The 21,260-nt window shown below is 37.2% G+C and overlaps 1 protein-coding gene across 1 annotated transcript in view; it reads right to left on the reverse strand.

Moving 5' to 3' along the window:
- Nucleotides 1-21,260, reverse strand: part of IFIH1 (interferon induced with helicase C domain 1) — a 61,387-nt gene that overhangs the window by 25,603 nt on the left and 14,524 nt on the right. The window contains exons 4-5 of the mRNA XM_055397348.2: nucleotides 7,574-7,678; nucleotides 2,207-2,424 (exon numbers count right to left, since the gene is read on the reverse strand). Of these exons, the coding sequence (XP_055253323.1) occupies nucleotides 2,207-2,424; nucleotides 7,574-7,678 (323 nt within the window). The remainder of the gene's footprint in view (nucleotides 1-2,206; nucleotides 2,425-7,573; nucleotides 7,679-21,260) is intronic.

The following is a 21,260-nucleotide window of genomic DNA, read 5'->3' on the forward strand; positions in this document are numbered from 1 at the left end:
TTTTGCAGCCTGAGTCAGTTGTAAAATAACTTAATGTAGCTTTTTACAACTGTGTATTCTATAGTACTTTTTCTTTTGGTGAAATTTTAACTGTTAATGTTTTTGGCATTGTGCTTTGTACCATATATTACATAAAAATTTTAGAATAAAAAAAACTTGATATAAATCAGTCAAATATTCACTTAATTTTCTCTTCATTTTCAAACCAAATTATATATATTCTGAATAAAGAGCACTTGCCACTCTTGATTGAGGGTCAGTGGTTAAAAAGGACTTCCCAGGTGGTAGCCCAGATGATGCTAGTGGTAAAAACCCACCTGCCAATGCAGAAGACACAAGAGACACAGGTTCAACATGACTGAAGCGAGTTAGCATGCACACACTCATGCACGGGTGGCTAAAGAGACTCTAGAACACAGTGCTTAAGCCTAGATTCCAGTGATATTTTGAGGTCGTTTATGTCCATATGTTGGAGAAGGCAATGGCAAGCCACTCCAGTACTCTTGCCTAGAAAATCCCATGGATGGAGGAGCCTAGTAGGCTGCAGTCCATGGGGTCGCTACGAGTCAGACATGACTGAGCGACTTCACTTTCACTTTTCACTTTCACACACTGGAGAAGGAAAATGGCAACCCACTCCAGTGTTCTTGCCTGGAGAATCCCAGGGATGGTGGAGCCTGGTGGGCTGCTGTCTATGGGGTCACACAGAGTCGGACATGACTGAAGTGACTTAGCAGCAGCAGCAAGTCCATATGCAATGATAAGTCAGTACGAGTTCACCATAAAGAAAATCTGAGTAAATACTTTCTTTATCAGTTCAGTTCAGTTCAGTTCAGTCGCTCAGTCGTGTCCGACTCTTTGCGACCCCATGAACCACAGCACGCCAGGCCTCCCTGTCCATCACCAACTCCCGGAGTTCACTCAAACTCATGTCCATCGAGTCGGTGATGCCATCCAGCCATCTCATTCTCTGTTGTCCCCATCTCCTCCCACCCCCAATCCTTCCTAGCATCAGACTCTTTTCCAGTGAGTCAACTCGACGCATGAGGTGGCCAAAGTATTGGAGTTTCAGCTTTAGCATCAGTCCTTCCAAAGAACACCCAGGATTGATCTCCTTTAGAATGGACTGGTTGGATCTCCTTGCAGTCCAAGGGACTCTCAAGAGTCTTCTCCAGCACCACAGTTCAAAAGCATCAATTCTTCGGCGATCAGCTTTCTTCACAGGCCAACTCTCACATCCATACATGCCACGGGAAAAACCATAGCCTTGACTAGATGGACCTTGGTTGGCAAAGTAATGTCTCTGCTTTTTAATATGCTACTAGGTTGGTCATAACTTTCCTTCCAAGGAGTAAGCGTCTTTTAATTTCCTGGCTGCAATCAGCATCTGCAGTGATTTTGAAGCCCCCCAAAATAAAGTCTGACACTGTTTCCACTGTTTCCCCATCTATTTCTTTATCCATCAGTATAAATTAGAGACATTATTAAAAATAGAGACATTACTCTGCCTACAAAGGTCTGTATAGTCAAAGCTATGGTTTTTCCAGTAGTCATGTACAGATGTGAGAGCTGGACAATAAAAATGGCTGAATGCCAAAGAACAGATATTTTTGAAATGTGGTGTTAGAGAAGACTCTTGAGAGTCCCTTGGACAGCATGGAGATCAAACCAGTCAATCCAAAAGGAAATCAACTCTGAATATTCATTGGAAGGACTGATGCAGAAGCTGAAGCTCCAATACTTTGGCCACCTGATGCAAAGAAAGAGCTGCCTCATTGGAAAAGACCTTGATGCTGGGAAAGATATAAAACAGGAGGAGGAGGGGACGACAGAGGACGAGATGTCATCACCGACTCAATAGACATGAGTTTGAGCCAGCTCCGGAAGTTGGTGATGAACAGGGAAGCCTGGCGTGCTGCAGTCCATGGGGTCGCAAAGAATCAGACATGACTGAGCAACTGAACAACAATACATTGGTTACAGCTCTTTGATTTAATGTTCTGGTTTAATAGGAAAAAAAATCTAATGACTAATAATTTAGATATTAGAGAGAACTGAAAAAACAAAGATTTAAAATAAATTACTCATTTTGACATTTTTCCTGATTAAATCCATGTGATCCATTGTTACAAATATCACTATACAAATGCTTCAGAAAAAATAATGTGAAAATAAAGCATGTTCTATTTATGTGCTGTCTGAATACCTTATTGACGAGAACCATAACTTTTCCAGGTTCAGATGCTTTTTTCTTGTCCAAGTGATCCTTGGCAATGTAAACGGCCACTCTGGTTTTCCCACTCCCTGTAGGGAGGCATATAATGATGTTCTTCCCCTCCAGGGCAGGCTGGGCCACTTCCAGCTGGTAAGGTCTGAGATTCAGCTCTGGCTCGGGGGATGCTCTTTGAGCCACATTCTCATCATCTGAAGGAGGTTACAAGGAAGAAAATTAAGGAAACAGACAACAAAATAACAAAGGCTAGAAAGTCTGAAATGGAACATGGGCCCCTTGCAGCTTAAGTCTCCTTTCATATGGGGTCCAAACCAGTCCATTTTCTGTTTTCTGTACCAAACGGGTGTCAGCTCTCTGTGTTTGCAGGACACAGCCCAGGCACTCTGAAAGTGGCCTAGGGCATGGGAGTGGAGAGGGAAGGGAATAACAGGATGGAGGACTAGGATGGGGCAACACAGAGAAGTCTTTTCAGGGAGTGGGCAAAGCCAAATGGAAATGACTGTGGTGTAGGCTTGGCAGTTGATGATTCTTAATGCCTCAGACTTGCCATTTCTTTGTGGAACCATTCTGCCCCACCCAATTCTCTTTCACCAACAAATCAAGAGGGATGGGGAAATTAGTACTCCTTGTTCTATACTCCCCCTCACTTTTTATTGCGAAGAAATCTAAAGCTGATGCTACTTTCCTCCATGTGAAAAACTTTACCTGACAAACCAAATACCAAAAAGTATATCTATCTATCTATCTTCTATCTGTAGATCATCTATCTCAAATACCTAAAAATGATTCCCCCAATCCAATTTTTGCCATTTAAGGCAACCAGATTAAACAGAAGTTGTATTTAGGGAAAAGGTGCTAGCCTTTTCCATGCTAGCCTTTAATCTGTAAGTGTGCAGTGAAAGATGAAAAACAGTTTTGTTGGTTCATAACTGGATTTTGACTAATTTTGCTATTTAGCTTTGAATGTGATTTTCATCACTTTCTTATAGGTATGTCTCCACATATTCATGTTTTCCTGAAACTCAAAGCACAATACATTAAAAATATTTTCAGCTAGCGTAGATCTCTACATTTAAAATACTGATTAAATACATACTGCTGCTGCTGCTAAGTCACTTCAGTCGTGCCTGACTCTGTGCGACCCCATAGACGGCAGCCCACCAGACTCCCCCGTCCCTGGGATTCTCCAGGCAGGAACACAGGAGTGGGTTGCCATTTCCTTCCCCAACGCATGAAAGTGAAAAGGGAAAGTGAAGTCGCTCAGTCGTGTCCGACTCTTAGCGACCCCGTGGACTGCAGCCCACCAGGCTTCTCCATCCATGGGATTTCCCAGGCAAGAGTAAAAATACATACTAACATACATTAATTTTATAAACATTAGAATCAAATCATTATAATATATCTTGGTTTAAATATACATCTTTTAGAAGTGACCGAGTTTATATTAGTCAGGGGAAAAGATCTAAAAATGTATAACTTATCATGTGGAATGCATAAAATAAATATTGTATCAATTTAAAAGCCCATCTTTTGCTTTATGTAATCACAAGAAAAAAAAAAAAGAAATGACAGCACTTATCAGTATTTCATTGCACATGAAGTAAGCATTCTCTCTCTTATCAATGAATGCAATAAAATTAAACTAACAGAATCCCATTAACGTCAAAAAAAGTTGCTGATTGTTCCATTTCAGCAACTGGATGATTCTGTTTAACTGGGTTTTAACTTGCTGTGATAGCACTATCTGAACAGGTAGGAAAATTCACACCAAATACCACTTAGTAAGAGTCATCTACTAACGGAGCAGGAAATTTGCCTTCTGTATGGATGAGTAAACACATATGCAATACATTTACGTTATCATTGGCTCATCTGCTGATTCATTTATTAGGACTGTCAGGAAGAACTCATTCAAGATCACCAGCTTTTAAAAACACACATTGACAAGTTTTCTTTCCATGCTTGTCTTTGAACTCTATAGCAATTGCAATAACCCATCCTCTATTATATTTACATAAGATTCAAGTTGACTTAAGAATATCATTGTGCTGTGCTCAGTCGTGTCTGACTCTGCGACCCCATGGACTGTAGACCGCCAGGCTCCTCTGTCCATGGAATTTTCCAGGCAAAAATACTGGAGTGGGTTGTCACTACCTACTCCAGATGATCATCCTGACCAAGGGATCTAAACCATGTCTCTTGTGACTTTTGCATTGGCAGGGGTTTCTTTACCACTAGCGCCACCTGGGAAGCCCAGATAGCTCAATATCATCCATATTTTTTTGAGTCAAGTCTAGGAAACTTGATTGGTAGCCTCAAGTTTAAAAGAGAGGCACAGAGTGAATATGGAAAAAAATCAGAGTTGGATTCATTGTGAGGATAGCATCCAAAGAAAAAGAGCTGGGTGAGTGCTAAATATTCAGCCTGATTCTTGCCTTATCACATCCTCTGACACAGGAATGAAAGAATACATCCACATACGCAATGAAAAGAGAATTTTCTCTTCTCTGTCACCAGAAGGAGAGAATTGGGCTGGTGTCAGGGAGCCAGGAGCCAATTTCCTTTATAAAAAAAAAATGTTTGGGTTTTGTTTGTTTGTTGTTTTCTTCTTTTTGGCTCTCTTTGAAAAAGCAAAATTAATTAAATGCAATAACGAAAATGGTATTTAAAATATGCACAGGCTTTGAATAATATTGTGCCCATCCTCTACAATAAGTATTTATCAAAGACCTTAAAATTATACTATACCATACAAATGGTCAAAAAATGAAATCAAATAAGGCTTAAATAATAACATTCTATTGAAACTACACCATGTGGCAAATTTCATTCTCACATTGATTTTTGACAGCTGAGTTATTCTTGGAGAGAAAAGGTCTGTCACTGCATGTGTTTGAAAATGACAAAGTATTCCTTTACCTATAGTATGTAACCTCAGAAAAATATACCATTCCAGCTGGACAAATATTAATAGGTATTACCTCAAAATAGTAAGGAAACACTTTCTACATATCAGGCCAACGTGCATTGCCAAAAACATTGACACTTTGCAAGAAGCAGTATATCTCTCTGAGAATGAGGAATAACAAAAAAGCCTCTCACAGTATAATTAAAATATTTAAATATCAAAAGTACCACTAATCATGCTTTACTACGGCATAATAATACTATGAAGGAATATAATGTCACATCCATGATTCTTATGCCTCATAATGCAACCTCTAAATGTGGAAAAAGGACGTGTGGAATAGGGTCCCTTTGATGTTAACTTCAGAAATTAAAACATAATCCCAAACACTGCAATGCTTTCAATGAGTCAATGTGTTTTTAACAATTCGCAGTTTACATGAACCTATCTTAAACTGATTTGTATGCCAACTTATAGCATGCACATGAAAGAAAGGAATTTCATTATTTTATGATTTCAGAATTCTGCTATCCACTATTCAATTTTATACCCACTAGTCTTCATTCGTAAGCACTAACCATCCAGAACTTCAATGAGTTGCCCTTTAAAAATGTGTTTGTCTTCAAATGTATTTGCCTTTGGAAATGTATTTGCTTTTTAAAAGTAGGTTGCATTCAGATTCATCACGCCTTTCATGCCATATTGAAGACTGAAAATCAGTAAACAGTTGCATTTGCTAACAGTGCTAAACAGACAAAATGCCCTGCACACAGAGGACATCTATTAGATAGTTATTAAGTGAATGAATATTGTTGAAAAGCCCTTACTCAGGCAAACAAAAATTAGGAGAAGGTCCAGAAGCGTAAAGCAATCATAAAGATGTTAAATATTAGCTAGAGTGTATTTTGAGTTCTAGTATCAATAGCATTTAATAAAAATGTTAATTATTAAATTTAACAGTTGTATAACAAGCACAGAAAAAACAAATAAAAGCCACAGAAATATGCACATGCCAAGAACTTAATATTAACACTGAGTAAATTGAACGGAAAATTAATTAACCCTTTTTAATTAACATTAAAGTTATGACTGACATTTGGTGAATTGAGTTTCCTCAAATCAACTTGTTCTAAGTTATTTGGGGGTGATTAAGAGACAAGAGCATTTAAATAAAAGAGGTGGTACGTTTCCTTTGGGAAAGCTTTTAGGGCAGATGGCCATCTTTATGTAAACTATTTTGCCCTTTTAGGCCTATTGTAGATGTAAATTTCTATAATCCTTCAGAAAGTGCAGGGTAATCTGAAGTACACAATATTTTCTAAGTGTTTCCTATAACTCAGTCACAGAATGAATGAAGAACAGTTTCTTAATTTGCCATTTTGCTGCTGCTTCTTTGCTGACCATATTGTGAAACGCTGATTTTTGTTTCACCAATTTGTTAATTTTAATTATAAAATATTTCAAACAACAAATATTAGAAAGACATGCAAGGGTCCATCACCCATTCTTAATGTTAACATGTCACCTCAGTAGTAATAATGGAAAGGCACATTCAGAGGACAGAAAGAAGAGATAAGAAACGGATCAGACTGACCAAAGTTAGGGAGTCTGATAACAGGAAGTCTTGTTAAAGTGTGGAGATTGGGAAGAGGCCCTCCTATTTACCGTGTGTGTGTATGCTCAGTTGCTAAATTGTGTCCGACTTTTTGTGATTCTATGGACTATAAGCCTTCCAGGCTCCTCTGCCCATGGGATTTTCCAGGCAAGAATACAGGAGTAGGTTGCCATTTCCTTCTCCAGGAGATATTCCTGACCCAGGGATTGAACCTACATCTCTTGCTTGGCAGGCGGACTCTTTAAAACCATTGCACTACCTGGGAAGTGGGTGGGATATTAAACTGATACAAATAACAATTTTGTAAATATCTAGTAAATTTATCATTTAGTGATGAAAATATTTTGCAAACTCAATTAATGGGATGTTTATAAATATTGAAATTCTTTTAAATATATGTGTATATTATAGCGCTTAAGACGGACTCATTATATTACTTTTATTTATAATGTATTTTAATTTTTTAAAATGCAGGGGTTGGAAACAAATGTATAAAATTGAGTATATAATTTAAAAGCAGTCAAATTAATTGAAACAAATCACATAAATAAAATAGATTACATGGTTCTATGGAATGTGGCATATGCCACACCAAAAAGCTATGTACCGGATCAAAATGAGAGACCTTGAGTCTAAAACTTGTAAGATGTACTTTTCAAGAAAGTGAATGGCAAAGTTCCAAAACTATTTCAACTGTAGAAAAGAATTGCTTTAATTGCATAAATACATTAGGGAGGGTATGAACAGCCCCCATGCATTCCACTATATGGTGTCTTATTTCACACTTTTTAAGGTTTACACAACAGTTAGGCAGTACCTGAATCACTTCCCATGGTGCCTGAATCACTGCCCATGTTGCTGTTATGTCCAAGACTTTCATCTAAGCAGCTGACACTTCCTTCTGCCAAACTTGTGTCTGATTCTGCAAAGGAAAACATTTTAAAATATTTTAAAAATATTTCTGAGAATAAACGTATTTTAACTGCACACCTCTACAGCACACAGTACATACAGTTCAATGCAAGTGGAGAAGGTACATCCAGACAATCACGAATAAAAGGTAAGATTTTCTGGCAAGCAATGTTTAAAAACTCCACTATGAATGAGCAGCTGTCGGGGACTGAATCAAATACATGTATTTACCTACTTAAAGTACCATATCTCCAATATGAGGGCTCATGCAAATTTGTAAGGAGTTACGACTTTTGTTGTCCCCCTTTGTGCAAATTTTGTCCAAAAAATCTGAGCCTGATATTGTCACTTAAACATAAACCATTGAGTCATCTGCATGTAAAATGGTAGAGAATTAATGTTACAGAAAAATTAATGAATTAATGAAGAACATGGTTCTACTGATAAGTTATGAAAACAGCAACTCAGTGATACACATAACTAAAATTTCACAAAGAATTTATTCAGACTATCAGGAAAGCCTGGCATTGAAGTGGCATTAGATGCTTACATGAGGCTGGAAATTATTTTTTTCTTTCTTATAATTAAACTGAGTTTCTGTCAAGAATTACAATTAGTACAAGTGGCAAGGGCACATTTCACTTATTAATCTTTTTTTCTTCTTTTCAATACTCAGCATCAATTCCTTTTGAAAAACCTTCCTTCCCGCAACGGAAGGCTTCCCTCCTTACAGTTCATTTCCAAGGATTTATGCAGTCCAATCCGCAAGGATCAGAACTATTGCTAAACTGGTAAAAATAAATGAAAGATGGTTACAGATGTTGGTTTTGGAATTAAAAGACTTGTGAAATTTGCTGTTGGCAATGCTATAAGCCTAACTTCCTTCCCCTTGTTTAAAATTGGGCTAGTAGAGGTACAAGCTATTATGTATAAAATAAGCTACAAGAATATATTGTAGAACACAAGAAATATAGCCAATATTTTATAATAACTATAAATGGAGTATAACCTTTAAAAATCGCGTGCACCTGTAACCTATATAAGGTTGGTGGCCATAGTGGTAAAGAAACTGCCTACCAAGGCAGGAGATGCGGGTTCGATCCTTGGGTCAGGAAGAGCCCCTGGAGGAGGTCATGACAACCCACTCCAGTTTTCTTGCTTGGAGAATCCCCATAAGCAGAGGAGCCTGGTGGGCTACAGACCACAGGGTTGCAAAGAGTCGGACACGACTAAAGCGACTTAGCACACATGTAACCTATATAAATATTGTACATCAACAAATATTGTACATGGAGCCAGCACAATTTACTTCACAGTATTTGACAACCACGTAGTAATGTTAGATACAACAAGTTCTTTGCATATATTTGTTGGTGATTGAAGAATGAAATAAAATTCAAGTAGTTGGTGGATTACTAAGGCAAGAATGTCATTTAGAAATATTTGGGGAATTCCTTGGTGGTCCAGTGGGTAGGACTCAGCGCTTTCATTGCCAGGGACTGGGATTCAATCGCTAGTCAGGGAACTATCAAGCTAGGCAGTATGGTCTAAAATGAGTAAATAAATAAACAATAAACCATCTTTAAAATTAATATTTCATAATATTTACACTTGTGAGATTATTATTTTATGCTAGAGCTCTCACATGCACTAAATAAATTATATTAAAGTAAGATTACGCTAAGGGCTTCCCAGGTGGTGCTTGTGGTAAAGAACCTGCCTGCAAATGCAGGAGACACAAGAGATGGGGGTTTGATCCCCTCATGCAGGTCAGGAAGACCCCCTGGTAGAAGGCATGGCAACCCAGTCCAGTATTCTTGCCCGGAGAATCCCATAGACAGAGGAGCCTGGCGGGCTACAGTCCATAGCATCGCAAAGAGTCAGACAAAACTGAGCATGAACGCACCATGAAGCTAAGTAAAACTAGTCTGAATGTCACATACTTAAACTGGAATTAGAAACAGGTGATAAAGAGACACAGCATGTTATCAATAAAACATGTTTAATATGGACAATATATAACTCCTCAGAACTACAGTGTCTTCTTTTTCTTTAATGGGTTATTTCTTTTTTAAGCATAATTTCCATACTGTAAAAATCACTCTTTTTAGGTGGATAAGTGTGATGAGTTTAACCTCAAAATTTGTCCTCAAACCCCTTCATTGTCACTTCCCTCTTGCTGTCCCCTAGCAATCACTGATTTGGTTGCTGTCCCTAGAGTTTTGTCTTTTTCAGAATGTCATATTAATGAACTGAGGCAATCTGTAGCCTTTATGTTTGGCTTCATTAACTTAGAATAAGACCTTCAAGATACATTCACGTTGTTATTTATATCAGTAATTTGTTCCTTTTCATTGCCGACCACTATTCCATTGAGCATCTGTGAAGTGTGGCTGTGACATCTCCCTTCCAACTTGGATAAGCCTAGTTAGCTTGGGAAACGTAATGGAATTACAGCCAATATCAATTAAATATATGAGCTAGCTTTCTTAAAAGTTAAAAGAAAGCAGATAAGAAATTTATAAAAAAAAAATTCTCAATGGACTTGCATACTGTTTAAGTATATTAGCACAACACAAATATACTCATGTGAAAATACTGTGCTTATCAGTTGTCACAGATTAGCTCTGAAACTCAGATTTGAGGAATCCCTTATGATCACACGGGAAAACCTGTATATCTCACTGAGAGATTTTAAATATGGCACTTTGCAATTCCCAGAGGTATGCCTTGTTAGGAGCTCAGAGGCGAGTGTGGGATAGAACTGTCAAGTAGAAGAGCGTTTTGGGCAGATGTACTGATGAAAGAGAATATGAGTTGTAAGGAAAAGGCAAGGTGTAAAATGAGGTGGGGAAAATGTCATTGTAAGGATAATTCTAGATCTAGAAAGATAAATCAAGAATTTTAAGTCAAAAAAGTGAATTTTGACAAGCATTTTACTTGTTTTAAATGTGGTATAGAGAACTGAAGACAATGCCCAAAACACTGAAAAATACTAACAAATATTATCTAAAATGAAACGCTGTATCTTTAAGTTTTTCACTAAATATAATCCAGATGAAAATTATACTTGATTTTCATTTCATTTTCTAATCACTAGCAGTTAAACCATTATCTTAAACTTACTCAATGTATATGTAAAGTCAGGATTTCCCCCAAGCTTTCTTCTAGCATATACAAGGTTTGAGAGAGCTGCTTAATGCAATGTGCATGAATAATGTATGAAACTATTAAAGAAAAATACTACCAAAATAGGATATTATTAATTAAGTTCATTATCTGGATTATTTTGGTTTAGCAAACAAATCCACAGTGTGTCAGAGGACACTGAGCTCAGTGCTTACACAGATGTAAATGATATTTTAAGCTCTCAGCATCCTCTGTGGTAGATACCTATCATCACCTCAGTTTCATAGGTGAGAAACCAAGTCTCAGAGAGGTTAAATGATTTACCCATATCACACAGCTAGAATGGAAGAGAGCTGGGGATCCCATTTTCTGAATCCAAGTCTAATATTCCATCATTTTTTGCTCAATGCCAAGCATACCAATGATCTGTTATAAGCTTTGTAAACAAGTGAACAATACTATATCCATAGAGTTAATTGGAACAATTTTTTTTTAAGCATACAAACATTTGCATTATAATGCCAATTTTTCTAACAATCTTGAAGTAGCTTATCTTGCCAGGGAATAAAGTTAGAGATTATTTTATTTTGCTAACTAACATTTCTGATTTCATTCACAAATTTTCATTTACTTTACTTTTAAACATCCACACTGTCTTTTAAAAAAATTTTTATATAGGAGTACAGTTGATTAAAAATCTACACTAAATTCTAAATATTCTCTGCACACAAATAAAAGAGGAACATTTCTATCCTTGGATAAAATTAATTGTGGTAATTCTGCTAGACATCATTATTAAAATGAAAGTAAACACAGAGAGGTCTATATCTTTGTCATTTTAAGGATATATAAATCTCCAGTTTTTCAACACAGAAATACTTTTGTTTCCTCAGCAGCAATTTCTTATGCATTTGATATATTTTTTCTTACATAGAAACAAAAGTACTAAGGGAAATAACCGTCATAATTAAAGAAAATATTTTGTTCCTTGATAACATTGAGAATGCTTTCTCCAGAGATTTTCTTCATGCATTTACCTAAAAAAATCATGTAACACACACACACAAGCACACCAAAAAGTCAGATCAAAAAATATAAACCAAGAGCTCCTGCAGTTGATTATATAGGATTATCATGTGTCATTCTTTGTACTTTTCACAGTATCAATCTGGATTTATGTCCTAATGACTAAAGTCACGTGTCTATGATTTTAAAATAGTCAGATAAATAGTCAGTTGGAGACTGGGTGTTCCCATGAAAATGTGCTGTGGAGTCAAACAAATTAGTCTCCTGATCTGAGATCAGCCACTGCTAACAAGTGACTTACCCTTTTTACCTTTTTAAAATATAGATAGCAGTTTCTACTTTCTCCTTTATTGTGAGAATGATTCTGTTAGATCAAATAAATAAATCTTTAAGAGAAAGAAATCTTAAATTCTCATGAAGTGGCTGTTTACATGAGCTTTGAATATTAGATTATTTTACAAGTTTAATTAACTTTTAGCTAGGTGTCATTTCCTTTAGGAAAAATATCAAAGGTAGCTATGAAATGGATTAGAATATGCTGGTAATTTCTGTTTAAAGAAAAGCAGTTATTCCTATGAAACTGCTGGAATGAAGAAAAATAATATTTATTCTGTTAAAAGATAGGATTTTCGATAATAATTTTGTAAACAACACAATAAAGAACAGCTTTTTTTAATAATAATAGTGTCTAAGACCAGTCTATAAAACATGGGAGAAAAAAAAAGTACTGCCTCATTTTACAATCACATCTTGAATAGTTTACTAATAAGGCAGAAATACTAACCTGAATTTGAGAAATTATATATTTAATATCCTATGGAACTTTAAATACTTTAAAATATTTTTAAACCATTTAGAAGCCAAAAAAAATTTTTTTTAATGTCAAATGAAAAAAAGCCTCCTCCTTGAAGGCCTTTTTAGATCCATTTCAATGTAAAGTATGCCCTCTGCTGGAAAAATGCTATATTAACAGTGAGTGATAAATATATTGTTTATTCAACCTAAGAACTGAGTTTCATTAGGTAAAACACCACTTGGTGCTTCCTTCCATCCCTACCAGGTGGTGTTCCTCCTAATTTCAGCTTAAGATGCGTCTATAACTTCATAGAAGATTCCTCCTTTCTTACCCCTTGCCTCAGCCTTTCCTTCTTTTTGCTGGGAAGTGATTTCTGCATCACATTAGGAAGGGGGCCAGAGCCTCAGAGCTACTGAGAAAGAAGGGCACCAACCGTTCTGAGAGGCAGTGCTTATAAAGTATGCAAATAGTCTGATTTCACTTGCCAGGTAATGGTATGTCTATTCTAGTTCTGACCTCTCGATGCACATTAGCTTCACTTCTTCAACTATCCCCTCCTTCCCTCTAGTTGTTGCATAATCCCCAAAGTCTGGAACAGCAAAGATCATCCCAAAGCTTTAAACACAAGTGTATGTATGTGCGCTCACGCAGGACTCAGGCTTGTTACAAGTGTGCTTACTGTCATACTACTAATAATACCAATCTCCTTTTCTTTTGAAATAACTATCGTTTCTGAAAGGAGATAGATGACTTTTATTTTCAGCTCTATGTATATGGATTTGTGCGTGCGTGTGCGCGCACACACACACACGCTTACATTTTGGTCTGTCAGATTCTGCTCTCTGTGCCAGGGAACATGTGTTCCCGCAGAATGGAGAGAAGCCACCTCCACCCACCTTGCATATTCTCTCCTGGATCCAAGCTTCTAGGAAATGAGTTCCCCAAAGGAAAAAAAGAAAAAATCTCCTAGAGCCACAGGCCCACATGGCTATCCACCACCGAGTGCCTCTGCTCCTGTTTATAGAATTCACTCTGCTGAAATGTTTCAGCCAGAATTAAATTAGAATTGTGTATATTGATGTTGGCTTAAATTGTGTCATCTATGCCCTTTAGCCTTTGGACTTGAGTCTTAAAGAGAAAGATAGTGATTCAAGCACAGGGTTGTAGGGATAGTCATACCCACTAGAGTGACCCATTCATTCACTGCTTGTCAGTAACAGGTAAAAAGTCTGACAGCAGAGTCTGTTATGAGTGATAAGCGTGATGACCACATGGGAAGTAAATCTTGGCAATGCAGAGTGTAGGAATGCATGCAAGAGAGATGGGAATTAGGAACCTCTTTGGTTGGTAGGTACCTGTCAGGAAAAGCTATTCAAGTTATGTGGATCTGAGGAAAGTATGGAGAGAGGTGCATTTAAAGGTATCCTGGTAGGGACTTTCCTGGTGGGCCAGTGGTTAAAATGTTGCCTTCTAATGCAGAGGGTGGGGGTTTGATCCCTGGTTGGGGAGCTAAGATTCCACCTGCCTCCTGGCCAAAAAAACCAAAACCATAAAAACATAAGCAATACTGTAACAAACTCAAGAAAGACTTTAAAGATGGTCCACATCAAAAAAAAATTCTTTAAAACAATAAATAAAGGTAAATCCTGGTAAATATTCAGTGGTAACTTTTGCGGAGGGGAAAAATAGTGACACTTTAAAAGTGCTTGCTACATTGATTTGATGACTTGGTTTGTAAGTTCTATTTGATCTAATAAGACAAAGATCTAGTTCAAAAATAAAATAAAAGTGCTTGCCAACATTGATGGTGTTCATATTCCCCACCATGGCTGATTTCAAGCTACCAGCATGATGTCACCCAGTGGAGCTGGGAAGAGATGTACACACTGGGCTCCTGCAAGCCAGAAGGAACCCGTTCCAGCACCCTGATGGATAAATCTCCGTAATGAAACACTCTCTTACAAACACCATCTGAAATCATCCCACATGCTTTGGGCTAATATTCCATAATTGTCCGAATGATAAACATTTAAGAGATTCCCCCCTCCAGGACAAGTCTTTGTAAAAATCATAGTAAAAGAAACCTGCTAACTTTCATTGATCCTAGAAATCTTACCTCCAACCCCCTCCTCCATAAATGCTCCTCTGGCATCCAACTGTTTCCCTACCCACATTTTTCACAGAATTTTGCTATGTTTTTTATTAATACAACTGGATTTTCACGTATTTAATGTGTGGGAGCATGCTCAGCCACTCGGTCGTGGCCGACTCTCTGAGACCCCATGGACTGTATAACATACTGGACTCCTCTGCCCTTGTGTTAATTATACCTGTATCAATTTTTATAAACTTTATTTTTTAGCAGCTTTAGGTTTGTAGCAAAAGTAGAGTAGAAGGTAAAGAGATTGTGTATAACCTCCTCCATTATGAATACCCCCTAAAGCACATTTTGAACTTTCTTTATACCTGCACTTTTGCTTATGCTATCCACACAATGGAAAGTGTCAGCTGCCACTTCTGTTTACAAATCCAACACAGGACCTTCAGAGCGCAGATGAACTGCCTTCCATTCCTTCTCTGTGGTAAGTTTTCCCAGGCTTCTCCTCTAACATATTCTCTTTTCTTAGAGACAGATTACTGTCTGTGTTTAGGGGCATGAAACTAGTTTTCTTGAACTGGATTATAAACTCTCTGAGGGTGAGGACAGTACTCCAGTGCTTGGTCAGAACATATTTTCAGCTTCTGCTGCCGCTGCTAAGTCGCTTCAGTCGTGTCTGACTCTGTGCGACCCCATAGACAGCAGCCCACCAGGCTCCCCCATCCCTTGGATTCTCCAGGCAAGAACACTGGAGTGGGTTGCCATTTCCTTCTCCAATGCGTGAAAGTGAAAAGTGAAAGTGAAGTCGGTCAGTCATGTCTGACTCGTAGCGACCCCATGGACTGCAGCCTACCAGGCTCCTCCGTCCATGGGATTTTCTAGGCAAGAGTACTGGAGTACAGTGCCATTGCCTTCTCTAGCCCTATTCAAATGGAGAAGACAACATCTAATGATCAAATTAAAATCATCACATTTGTTGAAACTCTGCCGAAAAAACTTTAAGCTTGTAGCCATATAAAAATCATGAAAATAAATCCAACACGTATTAGCTGCATAGCAGAAAGGTTTCTTTCCATCAAAATACTTATATTCTCACTCCTGAGATATGAACAGTAATCCTCCTCGAATTATTATGCGATTGGGGGTCGTATAACTAACCCAGATGTCTCTCGGTGGGTTTCAAACAAAATACAATCCTAGATTTTCTTTTAACAAACACAAACAGCAGTTGTAACAAACTCTCTCTCTTTCTTAAGTCGAAATAATATTTGCCTCTTGTATTTCTGTACTAGTATTTCTAGTTCCCAATAATTAATATAACTAAATTTAGAAAAGATAGAGATGTAAAGGAGAGCTATCTAAATTCAGAGCAATTCCATAATAGTATGGGTGATCTCTCACAGTATTATTGAAGACTGCTGTATCAATTATCTTTCCCACTAAGCTCTCAAGTGCTATGTGGTTATGTATTTCTAGAGATTCTAAAAATCTCTAAATTTCTAGAGGTTAGTGCTAAAGAACATTATTCTGGTCCACAAGTGCAAGGATAAATTTTGTGGCATTTTTACAGAGATTACTATAGACCAAGTCTAAGATTGGACTTTGGTCTATAAAAAGGCAAAACAAAACAACAACAAAAAGAATGCTCTAACAGATTGGGCCAGAAAGAAGGAGGCTGTTTCATAAAGGTCAATTTTTAAACCCCTCCTACAGAACATGATCTATGCAAAATATATCCACAATATATTCCAAAGCATAATGTCACCGGATAAACCTAAGGAGTGGAACATATGGGGGAATATGAAAAAGAAGGTATTAAAGTCTGAAAACAAGCAGGTTGGTAAGCTCATTAGCTGGGGTGGAATTTTAAAATCTTCACGTGAACGAATATATAAATCAAAATATACACATGCACTCACAGTCATGCGCACTGTGTATTCACACATGGCACGCTCATCCTGTTAAATTATAATCGTCCACCCGGGAACAGTGACATTCTACTCTCTTTATAAATGTCAAAGCGCCCTCTGCTGTCCAATGTGTGGAACTTGCATTTTCTAGTTTCGTAACAGGGAAATCCAGCGAAGAATGGTAAAAGAAGTTTGGGGGATTATCTGCGGAACTCTGCATAAAAGTAAGTTCATCCCAAACACAATAAATTTTATTATTTAGTTTTAAATCTCATTTGCTTTGTTTTCATCTAATTATAGTGCACTAATTTATAAAATAGTGTATTAAAAAGGTCAACTTTTAAATAAGTAAAATAACCACTTGTTTTAACAAAGTTAACAGTAGAAATTAAAAATGATTGCATAACCAATTTTACCGTAAGCCTATAAAATTAGCCTATAAAATTAACATATACCAGATAACTGTATGTTTTCTATAGCTAAATTATTTTTAATAGAAGAAAATGAATGTGGGCTTTGTGTCCCTCTGATATTTTCTAGGGACATGTGGTCCAGAGAAACATCAAAGTTTTCCAATAGTTTCTTGTTAGAAAATGACCAGTGACTTCAGAAAGTAGAACTATTACATACAGCATGAAAATTCTATGAATAGTCTTAGAACTATTCAAATATTCTTTAGAAATTATTGTATTAGTGTGGGTCTATCTTGATTATTAACCACTTTTTAAAGGGAAGCAGTTGAAAGGAGAAAGGAAGAAGAAATGCCAACCCCTGATCCAGAGGCCTGACAAAAATGACTGTCCAGGACTGCCCACTAAGGAATTCTGATCTATCACCCCCAGGTTGAAGGAGAGATGTGACTAAAATTAGCTTCACGGTGGGCCACTATAACTAACGCTAGTGTGTCTTACCTGACAGGAGTGTTAAGGAGCAAAAAAGGTTAAGAATCTTTGCCTTAAAACTATAAATATTTATCATTTGTATCCACAAAGACTATTGGGCACTGAAAAAAAATACTTTAGAAATTGATTTGGAAATAAAACTTAGAGAAGTCTAATTTAAAATTAGAAATAATTCAAGCCACATTTTTTCTTTTTGCATATGAAATTTCATATTTATAGAATGTGTGTAGCTTAAGTAATAAGTTTCTTTCAATGCTACCTTGGTAACTGTACTTGGAATCTTAACCTGATGTACTGAAATTCAAACTAAAGATTACACATTATCAATATCAGTAAGATGCACACAATTATGTACATTGGTATTATTGAATATTTTCAGTGTTGAATACTTTCATATTTATCCTGATTGTTAAGCTTGCCAAAGAATAACAACGTAGGCAAAATCCTTCTACAGTTAATTTTGCAACAAAAACTTCCGTCAAAAGAATTCCAGTAACTTCTTTGGGGGTAATGATTCTTTAAAAGTCATTTACATCAGTAATTCTTAGTTCTGAAGAACAACAAGACAAGAAACAAATAACTGGGATGATCCACATCTATCAGGAGCAGTGTCAAGGCCTGAAGCAAAAGGCATTATACTTTCGTAGATCAGTTACCCATTCTTGGGAAGGGCCAGAATGGATTGGATGAACCTGTTCCCAAGTCCACATAAGAAGCTCAGACCGCACAAGAACCTCACAGCCTAGTAGCTGTTGAAGTCGTGAAACGGATGGAGTCCTCAGATTATGGTACAGTTTGCTGTACATGTCCTCAGACTAGTACACATCTTAACAGCCGGTACTTTTCTTCCACAGCACTTTGTGCAGCTACAGAGTGACTACTGCTTGGCTGACATGCCCATCATCGAAAGCTCCACTGGGGCAGAAGTCACTTCTATTTTGTTCCATCACAATATTTACAGTGCTGAACTGAACAGTGCATGCCTGGCACACAATAGGAGTGTAATACAGATTTGTTAAAAGGAAGAAGTGAAAGAAAGGGAAGTGAAAGAAAGGGAGGGAGGGGACCCCAAGAAGGAAAACAAACCCGTTCCTGTCCCTCAAGACCATTATTTTAAAATCCAGATTTTTTCACATGATGCAAATTTTTTTTATATTAAATAGTAAGAAAACAGATTTTTTTTTAAGGCTGCACCATGCATGGCTGTGGAATCCTTGTTCCCTGACTAGGGATTGAACTCACGCCCCGCTGAAGTGGACTCTTGGAGTCCTAACCACTGGATCATGAGGGAAGTCCCAGAAAACAGATTAAATAAAAAAAGTCTTGCATTTAATTTTGTCCTTGCTGAGACTCTGAATGTTCCACAGATACTGGAGGCTGACAAGATGCATTAGGCTGGCAAGTTTGATGAAAACCCTTCATTTGAGATGAAGATCAACTACCAGCCTCAGTCCTGGCTTTAATTCTTTCTAGTGTGAAGGCAATGGCAAGCCACTCCAGTACTCTTGCCTAGAAAATCCCATGGATGGAGGAGCCTGGTAGGCTGCAGTCTGTTGGGTCGCTAAGGGCCAGACACGACTGAGCAACTTCACTTTCACTTATTGGAAAAGGAAATGGCAACCCACTCCAGTGTTCTTGCCTGGAGAATCCCAGGGACAGGGGAGCCTGATGGGCTTCCGTCTATGGGGTCACACAGAGTCGGACACGACTGAAGTGACTTAGCAGCAGCAGCAGTGTGAATTTATAAAATAGCTTAACCCACAGAGATGTCAGGTAGCCTAACAAGGAAGTTTATTAAAATGTGAAAAATCCACATTCAGGTAGTAATTTTGGCATTCCTATACAACCATGGTTTCTGAAAGAAAGCACAGCTGCTGAAATGAAAAAAAAAAGATCCTCTAGAATCCAGGTTTGCTATTCAGTACATTAAATTGTGGTCCAAGACCAGCTGTAGCAGCATCACCTGGGAGCAAGTGAAAAGGACAGAATCTCAGGTTCCACACAGAACCTATGAATCAAAGTCTGTATTTCAATAAGACCTCCTCCTCCAGGTGACTCATAAGCACATTAATGCTTCAGAAGTATCCCACTAAAAAAACTCCAACACCTTAAATAAGCAAGGCTAAATTGCAAGCAAGCTATAAAAAACCTTGGTACTATTTATGACAAAGGATTGCTACCCCATATATTTAGCTAATTCACCTACACCATCATGAAGAATATAAATGCCCTAAAAGAAAATTGGCAATTAGCAACATCAACAAAAAGAATGAACTTGTAAATATGTTTTTCATTGGAAATTAAAAACTCAAATTCAGGTAGTAACATAGCATACTGGTAAAGTTTAAAAACAGCATTGCCTACTCTTGTACAAGAGACTTCAGGACAGTAAGTATTACCCTATATTGTTTGGTACAATTTCCTGGAGTAAAATATGGCATTAAATATCAAATGCCTTAAAATTGTAGGAACCATTTGATCTAGAAATTTCAATTATGTAATATGTCTTTAAGAATTAAACTGGGTGGGGAGACAGATGAGAGTTTGGGGTTAGCAGACACAAACTATTCCATAGAGAATGGATGAACAACAAGGCCCCACTGTACAGCACAAAGAACTATAGTCAATACCCTGCAATAAACAAACCATAAAGGAAAAGAATATGAAAAAGAATGTATGCATAAATAACTGAATTACTTTGCTGTAAGCCGATATTGAGACAACAATGTAATCAATTATACTTCAATAAAGTATTTTAAAAAATAAAACATAAATTTAAAAAGAATTAAACTGAGATGTAAATACAAAGAGAGTTACTGCAGCATTATTCATGATGTAGAAATTTGGAAACATCCTAAATGTTCAAAAGGTGGTTAATTAAAAGCATCCAATAGATGGAATTGTTTTCAATTGTTAAAAATCGTGCTGTAGAAGAATATCTAATAAATACAGGAGAAATGCCATTCTATACAGACATCCAGGTATGTATAAAAAGTGAGAAGAACAAATACCCAAATATGAAGAGTAATGTACTTTATTGGGAAAGGGGCAGTGGTTTTTTCCTTTGTTTTCTGCTTTCCAAATTTCCTACAACGCAGCTATATTTCTTTTCTGAGTTGGAAACAGCGTATTTTGCAGTCGTGTGATAGAGTCAGCTTACATGGGCCCACAGGAACAACTGTTAAATTTTCTGGAATTTTGTGGAATTTTATTAATGTTAAGCACAAGCATCTTTACAAATTAAATGATATGGACTTACTAAATTATATTAAAACGAAGGTAACGAATACTTAAAACTCATCATTTTCTAATTATTTTTGTAGATTTTACAATCATCAGTGATGCTGAGGCTATTTCAGTCTATGGTCTCCATATAATAAATGGCAAATAACGTATTTCACGTCTATTCCCAACTTAGTGTTCAGTGACATCATGTGGACACTTGAAATTAGCCATGGTGCAAGCATTCACACCATGAAGATGGCATATCCTAAACATCAGGGCTTTTTCTTTTCCCTACAGGGCCACTTGGTAAGCATTTACTAGTATACCACAGACTTCCAGCAACTATTTTTAGTGAAAAATGAACGTGGCCATTTGGGGGGACAGAGGGGAAGGAGAGAAGGCTTCTCCTATCAGGAGAAAACTAGGGAGGGGAATTGGTTAAATTCGTTTCATTCTTTCAGCCTGTTTCATATCAAAAGAGGTGGATATGGTGGTATCTAGTACCC

Source organism: Moschus berezovskii, chromosome 2, assembly GCF_049115385.1.
Source record: "Moschus berezovskii isolate FMDL1 chromosome 2, NW_MosBer_1.0, whole genome shotgun sequence".
Classification (NCBI taxonomy): Eukaryota; Metazoa; Chordata; class Mammalia; order Artiodactyla; family Moschidae; genus Moschus; species Moschus berezovskii.